At 42.5% G+C, this 18,214-nt stretch overlaps 1 protein-coding gene across 2 annotated transcripts in view; it reads left to right on the top strand.

Annotated features, from left to right (window-relative positions):
- The window catches only part of marchf8 (membrane-associated ring finger (C3HC4) 8), a 60,794-nt gene that overhangs the window by 37,291 nt on the left and 5,289 nt on the right, over window positions 1-18,214 (top strand). The window contains exons 2-4 of one of the 2 annotated variants that reach the window (XM_073025196.1): window positions 8,581-8,631; window positions 12,800-12,879; window positions 13,587-14,408. In XM_073025196.1, coding sequence (XP_072881297.1) covers window positions 8,581-8,631; window positions 12,800-12,879; window positions 13,587-14,408 — 953 coding nt within the window. The remainder of the gene's footprint in view (window positions 1-8,580; window positions 8,632-12,799; window positions 12,880-13,586; window positions 14,409-18,214) is intronic. The other variant, XM_073025197.1, reaches the window with a different exon arrangement.

Here is an 18,214-nt window from a genome sequence, read left to right as displayed (position 1 = left end):
ACTGACAACGGGGAACCCACGTTCCCGATTCAACGGTTTGCGCCCAAAATACTGGCAAGTTTTTCTCACCAAAAATCTCTCTCTCTCCAACAAGTGAAGCCCAGCGGTCCCCAAACGGCTAAAAGCCTGCATGAACTGGCGAGACTTTTATATTTCCATCGGACAATATTTTTACCCCTAGACAAAACGATAGAGCCACTTCTTATTGATGATTATTACTATACCCGCGCTTTAGATTGAGTATTGACGACGTAGATTATCTGAATGTTTGTCTTAACCTTACTTTTGTGCCCCTTTATAAATAAAAACGTTTAAAAATAGTACCATCAGACTTCAACGGACCTCTCTATCTTTGCTGGTAAGTGACCCAGTTACGGGGTTTGTAACAGGTGTAAGTTGAATGAAGAGTTAAAATTGGAATGTTGCAAAGGTAATGATACAGTTGTCATGGGGGATTTCAACATGCAGGTAGACTGGGAGAATCAGAATGGTACTGGACCCCAAGAAAGGGAGTTTGTGGAGTGCCTCTGAGATGGATTCTTAGAACAGCTTATTCTGGAGCGTACCAGGGAGAAGGCAATTCTAGCTTTAGTGTTGTGCAATGAACTGGATTTGATCAGGGACCTCGAGGTAAAGGAACCATTAGGAGGTAGTGACCATAATATGATATGTTTTAACCTACAATTTGAGAAGGAGAAGGGAAAATCAGATGTGTCAGTATTACAGTTGAACAAAGGGAACTATGGAGTTATGAGGGAGGAGCTGGCCAAAGTTCAATGGAACAATACCCTAGCAGGGAAGGCAGTGGAACAACAATGGCAGGTATTTCTAGGAATAATGCAGAAGGTGCAGGATCGGTTCATTCCAAAGAGGAAGAAAGATCCTAAGGGGAGTAAAGGGAGTAAAGGTCCGTGGCTGACAAGGGAAGTAAAGGGCAGTATAAAAATAAGAGAGAAGAAGTATAACATAGCAAAGATGAGCGGGAAACCAGAGGACTGGGAAGCTTTTAAAGAGCAACAGAAGATAACAAAAAAGGCAATACGCCAAGAAAAAATGAGGTACCAAGGTAAATTAGCCAAGAATATAAAGGAGGATAATAAAAGCTTCTTTAGGTATGTGAATAGCAAAAAAAAGTTAAAAATGGCAGATGAGTTGAACAAGTACTTTGGATCTGTCTTCACTAGGGAAGACACAAACAATCTCCCAGATGTAATAGTGGTCAAAGGAACTAGGGTAAAGGATGAACTGAAGGAAATTTATATTAGGCAAGAAATGGTGTTGGATAGACTGTTGAGTCTGAAGGCTGATAAGTCCCCGGGATCTGATGGCCTGCATTCCAGGGTACTTAAAGAGGTGGCTCTAGAAATCGTGGATGCATTGGTAATCATTTTCCAATGTTCTATAGATTCAGGAACAGTTCCTGCTGACTGGAGGGTGGCTAATGTTGCTTTTCAAGAAAGGAGGGAGAAAGAAAACAGGGAATTATAGACCGGTTAGCCTGACGTCAGTGGTGGGAAAGATGCTGGAGTCAATTATAAAAGATGAAATTATGACACATTTGGATAGCAGTAGAAGGATCAGTCTGAATCAGCATGGATTTATGAAGGGAAAATCATGCTTGACTAATCTTCTGGAGTTTTTTGAGGATGTAACTATGAAAATGGACAAGGGAGAGCCAGTGGATGTAGTGTACCTGGACTTCCAGAAAGCTTTTGATAAAGTCCCACATAGGAGATTAGTGGGCAAAATTAGGGCACATGGTATTGGGGGCAGAGTATTGACATGGATTGGAAATTGGCTGGCTGACAGGAAACAAAGAGTAGCGATTAACGGGTCCCTTTCGGAATGGCAGGCTGTGACCAGTGGGGTACCGCAAGGTTCGGTGCTGGGACCGCAGCTGTTTACAATATACATTAATGATTTAGATGAAGGGATTAAAAGTAACATTAGCAAATTTGCTGATGACACAAAGCTGGGTGGCAGTGTGAAATGTCAGGAAGATGTTATGAGAATGCAGGGTGACTTGGACAGGTTGGGTGAGTGGGCAAATGTACGGCAGATGCAGTTTAATGTGGATAAATGTGAGGTTATCCGCTTTGGTGGCAAGAACAGGAAGGCAGGAAGGCACTAATCACTAATTAGTGATTAGTGATTCACTAATCACTAGTGAATTAGTGATTACTCATTCACTAATCTAAATGGAGTTAAGTTAGGAAAAGGGGAAGTACAACGAGATCTATGTGTTCTTGTATATCAGTGAATGAAAGCAAGCATGCAGGTACAGCAGGCAGTGAAGAAAGCTAATGGCATGCTGGCCTTTATAGCAAGAAGAATTGAGTATAGGAGTAAAGAGGTCCTTCTGCAGCTGTACAGGGCCCTGGTGAGACCCCACCTGGAGTATTGTGTACAGTTTTGGTCTCCAAATTTGAGGAAGGACATTCTTGCTATTGAGGGAGTGCAGCGTAGGTTCACAAGGTTAATTCCCGGAATGGCGGGACAGTCACATGTTGAAAGATTGGAGCGACTGGGCTTGTATACACTGGAATTTAGAAGGGTGAGAGGGGATCTGATTGAGACATATAAGATTATTAAGGGATTGGACACGCTGGAGGCAGGAAGCATGTTCCCGCTGATGGGTGAGTCCAGAACTAGAGGCCACAGTTTAAGAATAAGGGGTAGGCCATTTAGAACTGAGATGCGGAAAAACTTTTTCACCCAGAGAGTGGTGGATATGTGGAATGCTCTGCCCCAGAAGGCAGTGGAGGCCAAGTCTCTGGATGCATTCAAGAGAGAGTTAGATAGAGCTCTTATAGATAGCGGGGTCAAGGGATATGGGGAGAGGGCAGGAATGGGGTACTGATTGTGTATGATCAGCCATGATCACAGTGAATGACGGTGCTGGCTAGAAGGACCGAATGGCCTACTCCTGCACCTATTGTCTATTGACTTTTGATCTGTGGAGGCTTGTAGCACTTGAAATTCAGCAGTGACTGACTTCAGTAAGTACAGACAAGTGTTGGTTGTGAATGAATATTGGCTGTGGACTCCTTTGCTCTTCCTTAGAGTGAGGTCCATTAGATTTTTGAAAACCAGCTCAAACATCCTATATATCATCTTCATGAACACCTCTCCTGCCTTTGATACTCTTATCTTTGCTCTGAGTCTCTTGGGAAACTCTAACCCACCATGATATTTGCAAAAAGACTTCTTGACATTGTCTAACTGTAGTATCTCTTGTTTCAATTGTGTCTGTTTCCCTCATCAGGGCTCCCTTGCCATCTCTCCAACTACAACAGCAACTGCTGTGCCTGTGCCCACAAGAAACTGCAGTGTGTGTGGATACAGCTCAACACATCACAGACACCTGCCTCCCCTCCAAGGTCTCTTGTCTATACTTGGTGCCTCAGTGAACCAGCCCACATAATCAAAAGTCCTAGCCGCTGTGGGCATTCTCTTTTCCTTCCTCTCATCGGGCAGAAATGACAGAAGCCTGAAAGCACATACTTCCAGGCTCAAGGACAGCTTCTTCCTCTCCGTTATAAGATTATTAAATGGTTCCCTAGTGCAATAGAATGGACCTTTGACCTCACAATCTACCACATTTTTTGATGTTGCAGCTTATTGTCACCTGCATTGCACTTTGTAGTTGTTATACTTTATTCTGTACTCCTGGAGTTCCACCTTGCTGTTTCAGTGCACTGTGTAATGAATTGATCTGCATGAACAATGTACAAGACAAAGTTCTCATTGTACTTTGGTACTTATGACAATGATGGCAGATCAGACTTCTCTTCGCTGCCAATCTACACTGGCGCACTTCAAGGATGTCTGCTTAGCCCACTGTTCTACTCTATACACCCACGACTGTGTGGGAAGACACAGCACAAACACTATCTACAGATTATCCAGTGACATTGTTGGCAGAATTCTGATGCAGATCAGGAGGTGTACAAGAGTGAGATAGATCAGCTGGTTGAGTGGTGTCACCATAATGACCCTGGACTCAACAGCGGTAAGACCAAGGAGTTGATTGTGCGCTTCAGGAAGGGCAAATCGAGAGAACGTACACCAGTCTCTCTCATTGAGAGATCAGCAGTGGAAAGGGTGAGCAATTTCAAATTCCTGGGTGTCATCATCTCTGAAGATCAATCCTGGTCTCAACATATTGAGGCAATTACAAAGAAGGCACAGCAGCAACTGTATTTCATTAGGGCTTTGAGGAGCACTAGCATGTCACCAACAACTTTCGCAAATTTCTGTAGTTGTACCATGGAAAGCATTCTGACTGGTTACATCACCATGTGGTATGAGGAGCCACTGCAAAAGATCGGGAAAAAGCTGAAGAAGGTTGTAAACTCAGTCAGCTCCATCGTGGGCACTAGCCTCCCCAGCATCAAGGGCACCTTGAAAAAGCGATGCCTCAAAAAGACAGCATCCATCATTAATTAAGGACCCCCCCCACCCCCATCATCCAGGACATTTCCTCTTCTCATTGTCACCATCAAGGAATGTTTTTGGAATAGCTTCTTACCCACTGCCATCAGATTTCTCAGTGGACAATGAACTCTTGTACATTGTCTTACTTTTTTCTTTTTTAGTTCTTTTTTTTGTACTACTTATTTAATTTAATTTTTAATATATATATTTCTTATTGTAATTTAGTTTAATATATTGCAATGTACTGCTGCCACAAAACATATTTCATGACATATGCTAGTGATATTAAACCTGATTCTTACAAACCAATTCTATTCCTCCCCCACCCCCCACTCGCTGACTGCAACTGCAAGTCATCTGAATGTAATGATTTCAATACTGCAAGCATTGTTTGCATTTGTTTTGTTGCAGACAAATGATGTGTTGCCATTGAGCCAGCTGGCAAAGGGAATCTTGGCAGTACAACCCTTCATTGGTATTGTCTTAGTGACGGTTGACGCTGTGGCCACATGGAATCCCTGCTGACATCACAGTGACTTGGATCATCAGTCTCCTAGACTGACGTTTGGAGATTGGGGGTTGGTAGCTGCTGGGTAGGGTTAGAACTTACTGATTTATGATTTTAAAAACAACCAAACGCTGAGGCAGTAAAATCATCAACGTTAGCAGGTCAGAGTAAATTTATTCCTGTGCCGGTGCTGTGATGCCACACCTCAGCACTAACGTAGCTCTTCCTTCTGGCTGCATTTGCTGCTAATTATAATTTAGACTTGCAAAGGATGTTTCTTACAGATGCATCGAAGGCTCTCCTGTGATGGTATTGGGTTTGCTGGCCACAAAGTTCTAAATTCAAACAGACTTTAAGCCCTATCAGATATAACTTGCCATGAGGGCCCTCACTAAAGGGAGATTATATTGTAACTACTCAGCCTTCACAAACTAGTTTACTTCTGTTACAAACCCCGTAACTGGGTCACTTACCAGCAAAGATAGAGAGGTCCGTTGAAGTCTGATGATACTATTTTTAACAGTATTTATTAGTAAAAATACACAAAAATAATATCAATGCAAATAAACAGATAATATACGTCATCAATACTAAATCTAAAAGTGCGGGTATAATAATAATCAATAAGAAATAAGCTCTATCGTCGTCTAGGGGATAATGTATTGTCTGATGGAAATATAAAGTTCGCTCAGTTTATGCAGGCTGCAGCCTTTGGGGACCGCTGGGTTTGCAATGGTTGGAGAGAGAGAGAGAGTTTTGGGAGAAAAACTTGCCGGCTTTCCTTTTATGATTTCGATCCGTCGGAGTCTTGTTGGTGTGGCCGTTCACTGGTGGCCTCTTCTTTAGCTAAGCCGTTCTTCCGTGATGAGCCCGCCACCCTGGCAAAGGGAGGACGCACATAAGCCCTCACCAGCGTTCGCTATAAAGCGCTGTCACTGGATTTTCAGCGTTTCTCCTGGTGCGTCTAAAGGGGTTGTTCCCCAGACCCGCTTTTATCCTTATTCACGGGGTCTCAGATGTCAATCAGGTTGGGATGATGCAATCCCTCAACCAGCCCACTCTGGTCATCCCCTGAGGGGCTTCAATGAATAGTACAGTACTCAATACACAATTCCGTCTCCAAGAGACAATAGCCGTTATCAATGATTCCGTTTCGCTGAGGCCAGGACACATTCCAACCCCTGTGTATTCTGGACGTCTCTCTCTTATTTCCTGGGTCCCAGACCCGAATTAATAACGATCTTGCAATTCTCAAAAAGGAGGGGACGACTTTGTACCCTTCGGCCCCTCAGAGTTGCGTCACATTCGTAACACTTCCCTGTTGATTCTCTGCCATGAGTTTAACTGCCAATTCCCACTATCCGAAAGGTGAATCCTCTCTCCCCATCAAGGAGAAGATTCTTCCAACTAACAAACTGGTACAGAACACAGTTCATTTATTTTCAGTGGTACACATTTAAATCCAAACAACAGTCTTAAATGTGTCTTAAAAACACATTTAATATTCAGAGGACTTTTATCGTCAATATTTCCAAATTACAAGCTATTTCTAAAACACAAAACATCTCCAAAGCACAAAGCATTTCTTAAACATAAAGCCCAAAGAATTTCTTAAATTGAAAGGATTTTCAGAGATACAGGTACAATTCTGATAAGCTAAAGAACATACATACCGATAACATTGGACAAGAAAGATTTTGTTCCTGCATATTTTGGGGCACCATTTAAAAAAAAAATCACCAATATTTGTTATTTCAATTCATTTAAATGTTACCCACAATGTAAGCTGAAAAGTTTTCTATCTTGTTCGGGCATGCCTGAACATGCTTAGGCAGGGCGGATGTTGTTGTAAGACAGGTTTAAGAAAAACAAAACTTGGAATCTCGGGGAAGCAAATTAAAATGCCATGATGCATGAGCCAGGATCAGGGAAAACCACACTGATACTGATTACAGATTTTTGAACTCTGTGTTGAGTGAGCCTCATTTGGTAACTCAATCTGAGTTGGATGACCTGGTCAGAGACTTGGGGAATTTCAATATATGAGACAGGTATTTCCCAGAATAACTGATGCCAACGTTAAGCAAGGCATTTTTGTGATCTGCAAATCCGACAGATAATTTGAAGAACTAGTGGGCCTGGGGATAATTGCGTGGAAGGCATTTGAGCATGTTGTTGAACATTTTCTTGGTAACTACAGAGCACCAAACTACATGCAGCTGGTTGACAGCATGCTTCAAGCATACAAAACCATGAAGTTCAACCTGTCACTAAAGATCCATTTTCTGCATTCCCATTTAGATTTCTTCCCAGCAAATTTTGGTACAGTCATCAATGAGCACGGTGAAAGGTTTCACCAGGATGTTGTGGTCATGGAGAAACGGTATCAGGGCAATTGGAATCCATCAATGCTGGCTGACTAGTGTTGAATACTTAAGTTTGAAGCCTCAGACACTAAAAGCAAACGAAAATGATCAACAAAACATCTTTAGCTTGAGCTATTGCAAACTGTTAGCACTATTATGCAATTAAACATATTATATTCAAGTAAAGTTAATTTCTTGTTTCTCCAAATTCCTACATGATACAAGTAGTCTGGAATTATATTTGTGTCCAGCTTCGTGATCTATCATAAACAAACAAAAAAACAATTTCTAAGGGAGCAACACTTTCAAAGAATTTGTTGTCCAGTGTAAGTTGCAAACAAATTGTCTGGAGCAGAAACTGAAGCTGGCTGAATTAATTTTCCTTCACCTTGTGTTTCTTTCATGTTTCTTCTTGATGTTCCAACCACATTCCTAATGTACCTGAACTATTTTCTACATTATATACCCGTTTTCTCCCACATAGGTGACTTCACACACATATGATATTTCCTTAGATATCCTTTCAACACAAATGGTCTAAATGCATCTTTGGAGACCTAGATCTCAGCTAGGTCTCTGAAAAATGTGAAGCTAACTACTTTGAGCACATAAAACCCTTCCACGATAAACACTTCAGTTATTGATATGTCACATCCAGGCCGTGGTGCAACCAGTTGGGATATTCTCCACTTTGTGTCTACAGAGGTTTGTTGAAGTTTTGGATGATGTGTCAAATTTGCACAAACTCCCAAGACTGTAGAGGATCTGTAGTGTCTTCTTTCTCACTTGCACTCTTGGTCCTAGGACAGATGCACTTGTACGAATACACCAATGAATTTAAAATTACTGACCCTCTCCACCGCCATTCCCCTAATGAGCACTAGCTCACGGACCCCTGGGTTTCTTCCTCCTGTAGTCAATAATCAGTTCATTGGTTTTTGCTGACGTTGAGTGAGAGGTTTTTGTTGTGGCACCATTCAACTAGATTTTCAGTCTCCTTCCTATAAACCCATTTGTCACTACTTTTTGTTTGGCCAACAGTGTAACTAGGTACTTGGTCAGTGTAAATTGTTAGGTCTGAGTGGATGCTGGATGGCTCTGATGCTTTTCTCTCCCCTCCTCCCCTTTGCTGAAATATTACTGTGCAAACTACTTTTGTTACAGTTAATTTTGCTTTATAGCAGCTAAGGTTTTGTTAACATCGGTGCTATTTTACATTGAGTGCGTTGTTGGTCAGCAAGGCTAATATGCCTCACCTTTCTGTTACAGAATGAGAAGCCTCTGGGCCATTCTACCAGCCGTTCCAGCAATATTTCTAAGGTACGTGCTGAATCAGAAAATGCAGTAAGGATGGTAATACATGCTGTTACAAGATGAACTTTATCTAAACTCAACTGATTAGCACATGGAGCTGTTTCATCATGTAAGCTGCAGTTTATTTTCTGTTAAACACTGCACCCTTCATTAGAATAGAATAGACTATTAAGAGTCCAGTGGATTGATCTGTTAGGCAGGCCACAATAGTCTTTGCAGGATAAAATTACTTTCCAATTTAATACTGCCCAACTGAGGCATCCAGTTCATTAGTATAGTTAAATAAAAATGTCACTCGGGGTTGTGCATTTTTTGAAATTTCTGAAGCTTGCTCAAGTGGCTCAAGTTTTGACATATCTCACATATTAAATACAGCTGGTGAAATATGCACAGAAGACGTATTTGGAGATCTGTTTTTCATTAGAACACACAAGAATATTCCAGTCTGTTAAGTGTGCTCTGCCAGTTAGTTACAGTAATTTTTCAATTTACAATTTGTATAGTTTACAATTTTTTGCTATTAGTCATTGAATCTTGAAACATTTGAATTACCAAACATATTTTAATATAAGGAACAGCTCTCTGAGCATAAAAATTTACAACAACAAAGGACCCATAATGCATTTCATTCAGCTGTTTTGATTTTTGAGGTTTTGATTAACAAACTGTTTCTCAAGAGCACGTCTCTTTTTGTAAATTGAGGAAAAGGCAGATTTAATGGTTGAGATGTACTGTAAGTCCTGTTTCTTTGCCATGGTTCTGTAACATTAATGCACTTGGCTAGAGCTCCATCGCAGTGCATATTCTTTTCTGCTGTGGAATGGAAGTGCAAAACCAGTTGTTAATTGTGATGAGGCACCCAGTGCCCATCATATGTGCATGCATCGTTCATGCTGGGAATTTGAATTCTCTATTAGTGTGCTCATTTTGGTGCTGCAAGGTTTGAATGAGAGTGCTGTATGTCACAGTGAATGCCCCACACAAGCAGGTGCGTGGAATAGGAATGTGCAAATGCTTTCTCCTCATTGGGACTGACTTCATTTAAAGCTGTTGTCGGAAAATCCACTGTCAAAGACAAATGTCGATTCTTCTAAATGTCATTCCTCCATGTTCCTTTAGGGTGGCCAAACCCTACCCTCATTCTCTGATCCTTGCCCCAGGAACCTTTCTCTGCTGCTGCATTGTTGGGACGTTAACTGTGAAGCGGGCTAACTCCTGTGCAAATTCTCCATGGTACTATCAGCTACCTATTTCTCCCAGCAATTCCCAGTGAATCTCTGTAAATTTTAAATGGCGACCTGTGTTTCTAGAATCCGACACATGAGGAAACATTGTCTGCACACCCACCTAATGGACCCTGCAGGGACTAATAGAGACTGCTTGCTACAATATCACACTGAGTCCTACAGTCTTTGGCCACAGGGATGTGTGTGTGTTTCAGATTGCTCACTCTTTTGAAGTGACCTGTTTCCTATAATTTGCTCCAGGTTTATCAGTATATAATGAAAAGAATAAAGATTAACTTTATTTGTCTCCTGTGCATTGAAACGTACAGTGAAATGCAAAGTTTGCATTGCCTCACATCCAATTGGTGAGGATTGTCCATCTCCTAAGTGTCGCCACACTTCTGGCACCAATATAGCAAGTCCTCAACTTGCTTGTCTGCACCCTAACTGTACGTCTTTGGAAAGTGGACGGAAACTCTTGTGGTCACGGGGAGAACATACAAACTCTTTACAGACAGCAGCAGGAATCAAATCTTGAACGGTGATTGTGATCCACCATTGGAACTCTAGATTTAAAAATCTGGAAATCTGCAGAATGTTGTCTCACAGATTTGTACAGCATGGTAACGTGCCAATTAGTGGGCACGCATCTGTGTTAATCACACCTTCCAGCACTTGGTCCGTAGCCGTTGATCCCTGGATGATTCAGTTGCATGTCCAGACACTTTGTAAGTACTGTTGGTAACACTCTCCACCACTCACTTTACTTCTTGCTCTGACCTTAAGTTCATTAAAACTTGTCCGTGGCTGATTAGCCTCAGACCTGAAGCATTGTGTACTGGATTGACTTGTTTTTGAACTTCCCCAGATGGTGTGGTTGACTCTTGGGAATAGTGTTCAATGTGAGGAACCTGTTTTCTTTTCCTGTAAATTTCACACCTGCAATTCTTAAGACTTCATTGACCTGACAACAGCTGCAAGAACTGATGAAAGTAGTTGGACTAAAACATTGTAAAGTGAAACTAGCCACAGGAGTGTCTGTGCATAAGATGACTCTGACAAAAAATGATAATATAGTGGTGGTGGAGGTGTTGGTCAGTTTTGTGGAAAGTACCGGTTTTTGAGTCTGGTGGGGACTGGTGTTGATGCCATGTAGCATCTCCCCCCCCCCCCCCCCCCACTGGATGGGAATGGGGCAAATATTGCAAATATTTATGAGCAGGGTGGGTGGGACGCTTTGTGATGTTACTGGCCCTTTTCTGGCACCTTTCTCTATATATGTCCTTAATGGCAGGTTGGATGGTGCTGATGATGGGTTAGGCAGTTTTGATTACTCATTGTAGAGGCTTCATTTCAGTTTCTGTACCGTGCAACATGTTGGGATGCTCTCTATTGTGCAATGTAGAAGAACATGAGTATACATGTGCGTAGTCCGGCTCAGTCCAGCCTCCTCAGAAAGCAGAGGTGTAAGTGAGCTTTCCTGACTATGTGGAATGTGTTCCGGGACCATGAGAGTTTGTGCGAGATGGACACTCCCACAAGTCTGAAACGGCTTGCAGTTTCCACTGCTGTGCCGCCGATGTAAAGAAGGATGTGAGTGATGTGAGTTCTGAAGTCGAGTATCAGTGTTTCTCCTTGTTCACTCCCACTGATCTCCAGGGCAATGCTGGAGCACTGGTGGCTCCTACTAAGTGTCAGTGGGTCATATCCAGATAGTCTCCCAAAGGGAGTGTGAGCTGCTTGAAAAAAAACTAGAAATTATTTTAAGATTAACACCAACCTAAAATCTGCCAGTGGCCTCCCTTACTTAATTAACTTAAACCTTAAGGAAAAGTGAGACGAAGAATAATGGAGAGATGGTTATGAAGTGAAGTGTGTGCCATTCCTCTCCTACAGTGGTAATTTGTGATTGTGTTTTGATAGACTTGCTAACATTTTGATTTACCAATGCTGACAGATCTGAATGTTGTGACAGGATTTCACTGACAAGGGGAGATCAAGCAGTTTAAAAGCAGCCTGTTGTAATAGCTCAGTGTTTCAAGTTCCAGATCAGGCTGAGATTTTCTTTTCCGAGTGTTTGCTATAATCCCAACACAACTGTTATTTTTGATTTATCTAAAACAATTATCCAGATTGTCCTAGATTCTCTAGTGATTGAAGGTTAATCTACTAGGTAAAACTTGAGAGTAAATTGCTGGGGGGGGGGGTGGGGGGGAGAAGGGTTGTTAGAAACAAAGGATGCTTGACTGGCAAGCAGGGGAACATCAGCTGCTGATATCTGGTCCTCCAACCACCACTGAAAATAAATGGGAGAAAACGTGGAGCTGAGAGTCACACCAATTGTTGATAGCTGTGCGCATATCTACTGCTTCCAACCAGTGTGCAGAATCCTGTAGTACAGGTAGAGAGAGGTCTGTTTTGCCTGTGTCTATGTTCACTGCATGAATGTCCAATTAATCCCACCCCCCACAGCAGCCCTCTTTATCTTGCTCTCTTTTGGAAATTACTCTAGAATCTGATTTTTAAAACAAAAATTCTTTAAATAGAAAACATTTAAAAGGTAGTTTGGTTGGATGAGTTTGAGTCAAGATGTCACATGATTGAACCTCCATGAATGTGCCCAGCTGGAGATGCCTACCTTGTCTCAGTTTAGAACATTCCAGTACCTTTAGGACTACTTGTTGATCTTCATTGACTTGATGCTAGCAGCCAAATCCCATGTGGTGAGTTGATTTGTCACTGACTTTCTAGTCAACTGTCCATTTCCCTCCACAAATGCTTCCTCCATTGTCTTGTGTGTTGCACCATCAGGATGTTGGTGATTAGACAGTAGTAATGCCAGTGTTGGAGATGGTTATTTGCTGGTATCTGTGTATGAATGTTTGACTGAGGTGTGGTATATTGAAAGTAATTGTTTGGCTAACGTGGCTTATGTGTTGTGCTGGCAGGTAGGCAGTCCAACGTCAGTGACGGCTCCTCACAGCTTCTCCAGGACTTCAGTCAGCCCCTCGGACCAGGATATCTGCAGGTAATCCCCACTTTGCCAAATCTTTAATTGAGACTCTTTTGTTCACTTACTGAATTAACCACTGATAGACTGGGGCATGAAGAAGGTCCAGTAAATTGGTTGTCATATGAACTATATCTCTTCCATGCTTAGTATCAGATGGAACTTAACATTGGCAACATTATGGTTGTTAAGATCAGCCTGAGTGAGCTCCGATGTGGGATTGGGATTCGAAGTGTTTGATAAGAGAACAAGGCTCTTGTTTTCCTTTAATCCAGTGATGAAAATGGCACAAGGGTTCAGGTTGTTGATGGTGATGTTACATCAGTTGAATAGTTTCATAACCTCATCTCACAAGTAACAGGAAAGCTTTAAGTTCAAATATGATTACCATTTAACCATACATGAATACTATGAATGCAGCCAAGCAAAACCCTGTTCCTCTGGGGCCAAGGCACAAGGCTCATATAGCACAAGCAAGATAGCAAGTAAACATACAGTCAATGTTGAAATGGCAATAACTTTGGGTTCATTGATTAACTGTAGTTGCATTTCTTTTCACATTTATAGCATTACTTATCTCTGTTGTCAAAAACCTAATAGAGTTCCATGACTATGAGCAACCATTCCTGTGTGGAATTGATTCATCCTGAGTTATTTTCATTTCTTTTCTTTCCCCAACTACCCTCTCCCTTTCTTCCCTCCTTGTTTGCTCTCTCTGCATGCAGTTCGGATGCAATTCCATCTGAGCATTTGCCAAGCAGTCCACTGCAGACTGTTGTTGTCCTGACTAGGCCCAAAAGCAAATCATCTCTGGTCCACGAGGTTGCTACGTGTGCCTGTCAAGACATGCCACAGAGTACAAGGAAGCAGAGTTTATTTGGAGAAGATCTGACTCATCTCCTTTGGCCTGGGAAGCAAACCACAGACAGTGGAGAGGTGAAGCACTCCAAATCCCTCAACGATGTCCACATGAAGCCTGATCGATCAGCTAGCAGTCTGAGCTTCATTGAGAGGACTTGCTCCGATGGAAAATTAACACCAGTCCAAGCGAAGAGCTCAAAGATAAAGAAGCAACATCACATTAAGAAGAGAGAAGACTATTACAAACCATTGCAAAATATCCTAAGTTCTCAGATGCAGCCCTTTGTGTCTGGTTTCTCAGACAACCGGGGGCCTAGAGATGGCCTTGGTGTGGTTGAAGTCACTGTCACTGAAGCAGAGCAGAGCAACAAAAGATCCTACCTGTACCGACTTTTCTTCCCTTCCTTGCACACTTCGAGCTTGTGTGTTCTGAAGAGGGTTCCTGAACCAGAGGGGAGTGGTGTCCACGTTCCAGTTACCAAGTTGTCCACTGACTCCTTTTGCTCCGAGGAAATTGGAGATGATGATGTGTTTGAAAAAGATGCTGCAATCAGAGTGCCTGGGCTGGAAGTAACCGAGGAAGAGCAGCGAGCCCCTCTTTGCTCATTTGAAGGTGACAGTGACCTAGAAGGTCCCTCCCTTACATCTGTAAAATGGTGTCTTTCGCCATCATGGGAGGTGTGCAGGTTGGTTCCTCAGATAATAGCTCCTCCTATACTTAATCCTTCTAGTGGTGCCAACTTGAACTGGAACCCCTCTGCCCCCACCCCTCTGCTGCACTGTTGCTTTGTAATTGCCTACAGTTCTGCGTTGTAGCTGCTTGTTTCTGCATACACCACTTTGTCTGCTGTCACTGACCTGTGAGAAAACAATGCTCTGTTAGACTAAGAATATTCTAGCTTGAGAAGGAAACCTGGTGACCAAGTAACTTTGTTGGAAGATGAATCAGAAACGTGACAGGTAAATGCTTAAAACATTTCAAATGTGTTGAGACCACTACTGCTTTCTTGGTTGCAATATACTTGATGTCATTGAGCAGAGGGAAATGAGGTTTTGCATTGGAATGTAGTTGGAGACTTCCCTCATGAACTGGGTTGCTTTTCTTTCTCCCCTGTTATTTCACAGGTTGTGTCCTTGCATTGTGAGGACATTGGTATTTTTAACCTGTAGCCTCTTGAGTTGTATTGGATCTCACTGTGTTCTCTCTCCTGCCTCAATTCCAAGTGAAAACCAAGTAGTTTTAACCTGGCTGTTTTGGCTCATTTTTATCTATGTACCTCGGACATTGGCCTGGGGTGAACATCGTAGACTGACACCTTGCCACACCAGTAAAGCTGCTGCAGTGTAGTTCCTGCACCGCAGGTTTGACCTTGGTTTGCAGTGCTGTCAGTACAGAGTCTGCATGATCTCCCTGTTTGCTTCCTCCCAGAAGTTCATAGGCTAATTGGCCCCTAGTGTGCAGATGAGTGATAGAATTCAGTTGAGGGGAATACGGGGCGAATAAAGTGGCTAGGATTAGTGTAAAGACAGGTGTTTGGTGAGTGTGGATAGTGGGCTTGTAGGGCCCCTTTCCTTGCTGTATCACTCTGGAGTAGGGGTTCCCAACCTGAGGTCCATGGACCCCTTGATTAATGGTATTGGTCCATGACATTTTTTTTTTAAAGTCTAGAACTTTGACCATATGCAGTGTTGCAAGGAGGGCGAGAAATATTTAGCAGCTGGGTTTTATCATTTCTGGTTTTTATTTTCAAAGCTTTAGCTGGTCCTTATTTTCTCTCAGTGAACACCAGTGGGCTAACAGCCCGGCTGTGGTTTGAGCCCGGTACTTCAGCTTTTTTCCAGTGTCAGCAGCAGCTGAGTATTTGCATCTCTGCTGAGAAAACTGTTGTCGCAGTAGATTGGGTTTGGCCTGGGCACTTGATAAAAATGGGGCCTGTCTATCCCCACTAACTGTATGAATCTCAGTCAGAGTTTGAGACTTTGTATGTGGATACAAGGAGTACACTTCCACGTAGGGAGACACAAACTGGAGTGTACAAAGTATAGAATTATCAGTAATAAATCTAAAAGGATCTCTGGTGGTAATTCTTCCCACGGAGGAGTGTGAATGATGAAGTTGCATCGTGTGGTAATGAGGTACATTTAACTAGATATTACACAGAGAAAGGGATGACAAAGCAGTGGCACTGAATCAGGGAGGCAGCCTGTATGTTAAGTTTTTGCGGTTCTGTTTAGTTGTAAGTGGGTTGACAAAGTCCCAGAGGACAGAGGTGAGGTTATGGTTTTATTTTTAGTATTTGCTTTGCCAGAGGAAGGCATTATTCACTGTAACTCTGAATAAACAACCACCAAGCACCCAACTGCGATTTGTGCCTGAGACCACAAGCATTTTGAAGCCTGGATTTTTCTTGTGGTGATATCCCACCTGACATGAGCGGGGATGGCTTGGAATGTGATTTCCAGCTGCCAAGAACAATGGGGTGTGGGTTCGAGCACAACATGCAGCCTAATTTTGAGTGTTCTGTGCAAGGGTAGTATTTCCTACCAATTTTCAGGGTAACTCAGGACCTCATCTAATCCTTGTGCCTGCGATGTGGTAGAAATAACAGAGAAAGGTGAAGAAGTCATCTAATGTTATTGCCTGAAGTGGAACTGGCAGCATGACTCAGGAAATGGTGTTTCTAAATTGTGGGATTTGGTGAGATGCCTTCCTGTCACATTTCCTCAGTGGTTCACCTCAGAGTTGCTAAAATGCTCATGTTTCCAGAGGAGAGTTCTGGCCTTGTCTCTAGTGTACAGGACAGAAATTATAATGACATCCTCATGGTCCAGACGCAAGGTACAACAGTATCCTCACAACGTGTAAGTGTCCAAGTGAATTTGAACCATTTGTGGAAGCTTTTCACTGTGCCTGTACCTTACCGTACTTGTGCGCATGGCAAAAAAATTCAACAAATTTAGGAAGCAATCCATTAAACCACGAGTGAATGACCTTGAGAAATCTGTGATTTGGGAAATTATTGGGGGTTGTAACATCATTTGCAATTAGAACTTCACTTGGCATTCAAGATGATTGAAGATAATTCAGAATGATTTGGAATTGGGATCTCCTCGGAAACATTGAGAATTGTAGCTTTGGCCATTTGTAAAAATGAATGGAATGTTCTCAATAAACCCAGTGGCTGCATTTGCACATGTACAAACTACAGAGGACTTACTTTATGCAGAAGAGGACATACCAAGAAAACAGTTGAGCAGAGAAGCTATATTCAAAGTGACACTAGCTAACGCAGAGTGACAGCTGCTGTCTCACCATTCCAACGGTCTGGGCTTGTGTCCAAACTCTGTGGTCTCTGTGGAGTTTCCAGTTTCTTCTAGTGACCAGTGGTGGTTCCCCGTGTCCTCTGGTACCTCATCTTTGGATGAATCAGGATGTGGGAGGGGGTAGAGATTGCTTTGAGATCTAGCATAGCCTTGATGGATGGAATAACGTATGGAATTATGAGAAGCTGTTCTCCTTGGCTTTGAGTCCCCAGCATTGAAGTTGTGAGAATCGAATGCTTTAGCAAACACTGCATCTGCCAACTGGTAGCATTAGTACTGAAACAGTCACTCTGTTAGCTTTCCCTTCCCATTTCTCAATCACTTCCACATAGTCAGTTCCACTTAGGCTTGGTTTCAAAGTAAACTATCTTGAGATTCATTTTCTTGGCAGGCATTTATAGGAGGAGAAAAGACAATACAGTAGAATTTATGAAAAACTATACATGAACAACCAATGTGTCAAAGAAGCAAACTTGCAAACAAAAAATATTGAGAACCCGACTTGTAGAGCCCTTGGAAGTGAGTCTGTACATCAGGAATCAGTTCAGAGTAGTAGCGATTGAAGTTATCCAAGAAGTTCAGGGGCCTGATGGTTGTAGAGTAATAACTGTTCCTGAACCTGGTTGTGTAGGAGTTAGGTACTGTGTTAGGCTTCAGTACCTCCTGTCTGATGGTAGTAGTGAGAAGAAAGCATGGCCTGGATAGTGGGGGTCCTTGATGATAGATGTGGCTTTCTTGTGGCAGTGCTCCATGTAAATGTATTCAGTTGTGTGGAGGATTTTGCCTGTGATGGACTTGGCTGTGTCTACCACTTTCTGCAGCCTTTTCTGTTCCTGGGCATTGGTGTTTCCATACCAGGTGTTGATGCAACCAGTTAGGATATTCTCTACTGTGTCAAAGTTTTGGAACATGCCTTGGCTCAGCATTCTGGGGGAAACCTGGGAAATCGATTTGTAAAGTAGCAGCAGGCAGTGGTCCATTAATTTGAAATGGCTGCTTCATCTAAGGGAGTTACTAGATGAAAGAGGCTGCAACATACTCCTGTGCTTGTACTGTAGCTCAAGCCTTATGCCCATGTCCTAGTGAAGATAGTTGGAGCTGTGTACTGGATTAGGAATCAAATGATTTGTTGCTTTGTTTGGGTATTGATATCAGATGGAATTCACTA

Source organism: Hemitrygon akajei, chromosome 21, assembly GCF_048418815.1.
Source record: "Hemitrygon akajei chromosome 21, sHemAka1.3, whole genome shotgun sequence".
In the NCBI taxonomy this organism is placed as follows: domain Eukaryota; kingdom Metazoa; phylum Chordata; class Chondrichthyes; order Myliobatiformes; family Dasyatidae; genus Hemitrygon; species Hemitrygon akajei.
The sequence above is the reverse complement of the archived record's forward strand: the minus strand, read 5'-3'. Positions and strand labels throughout refer to the sequence as shown.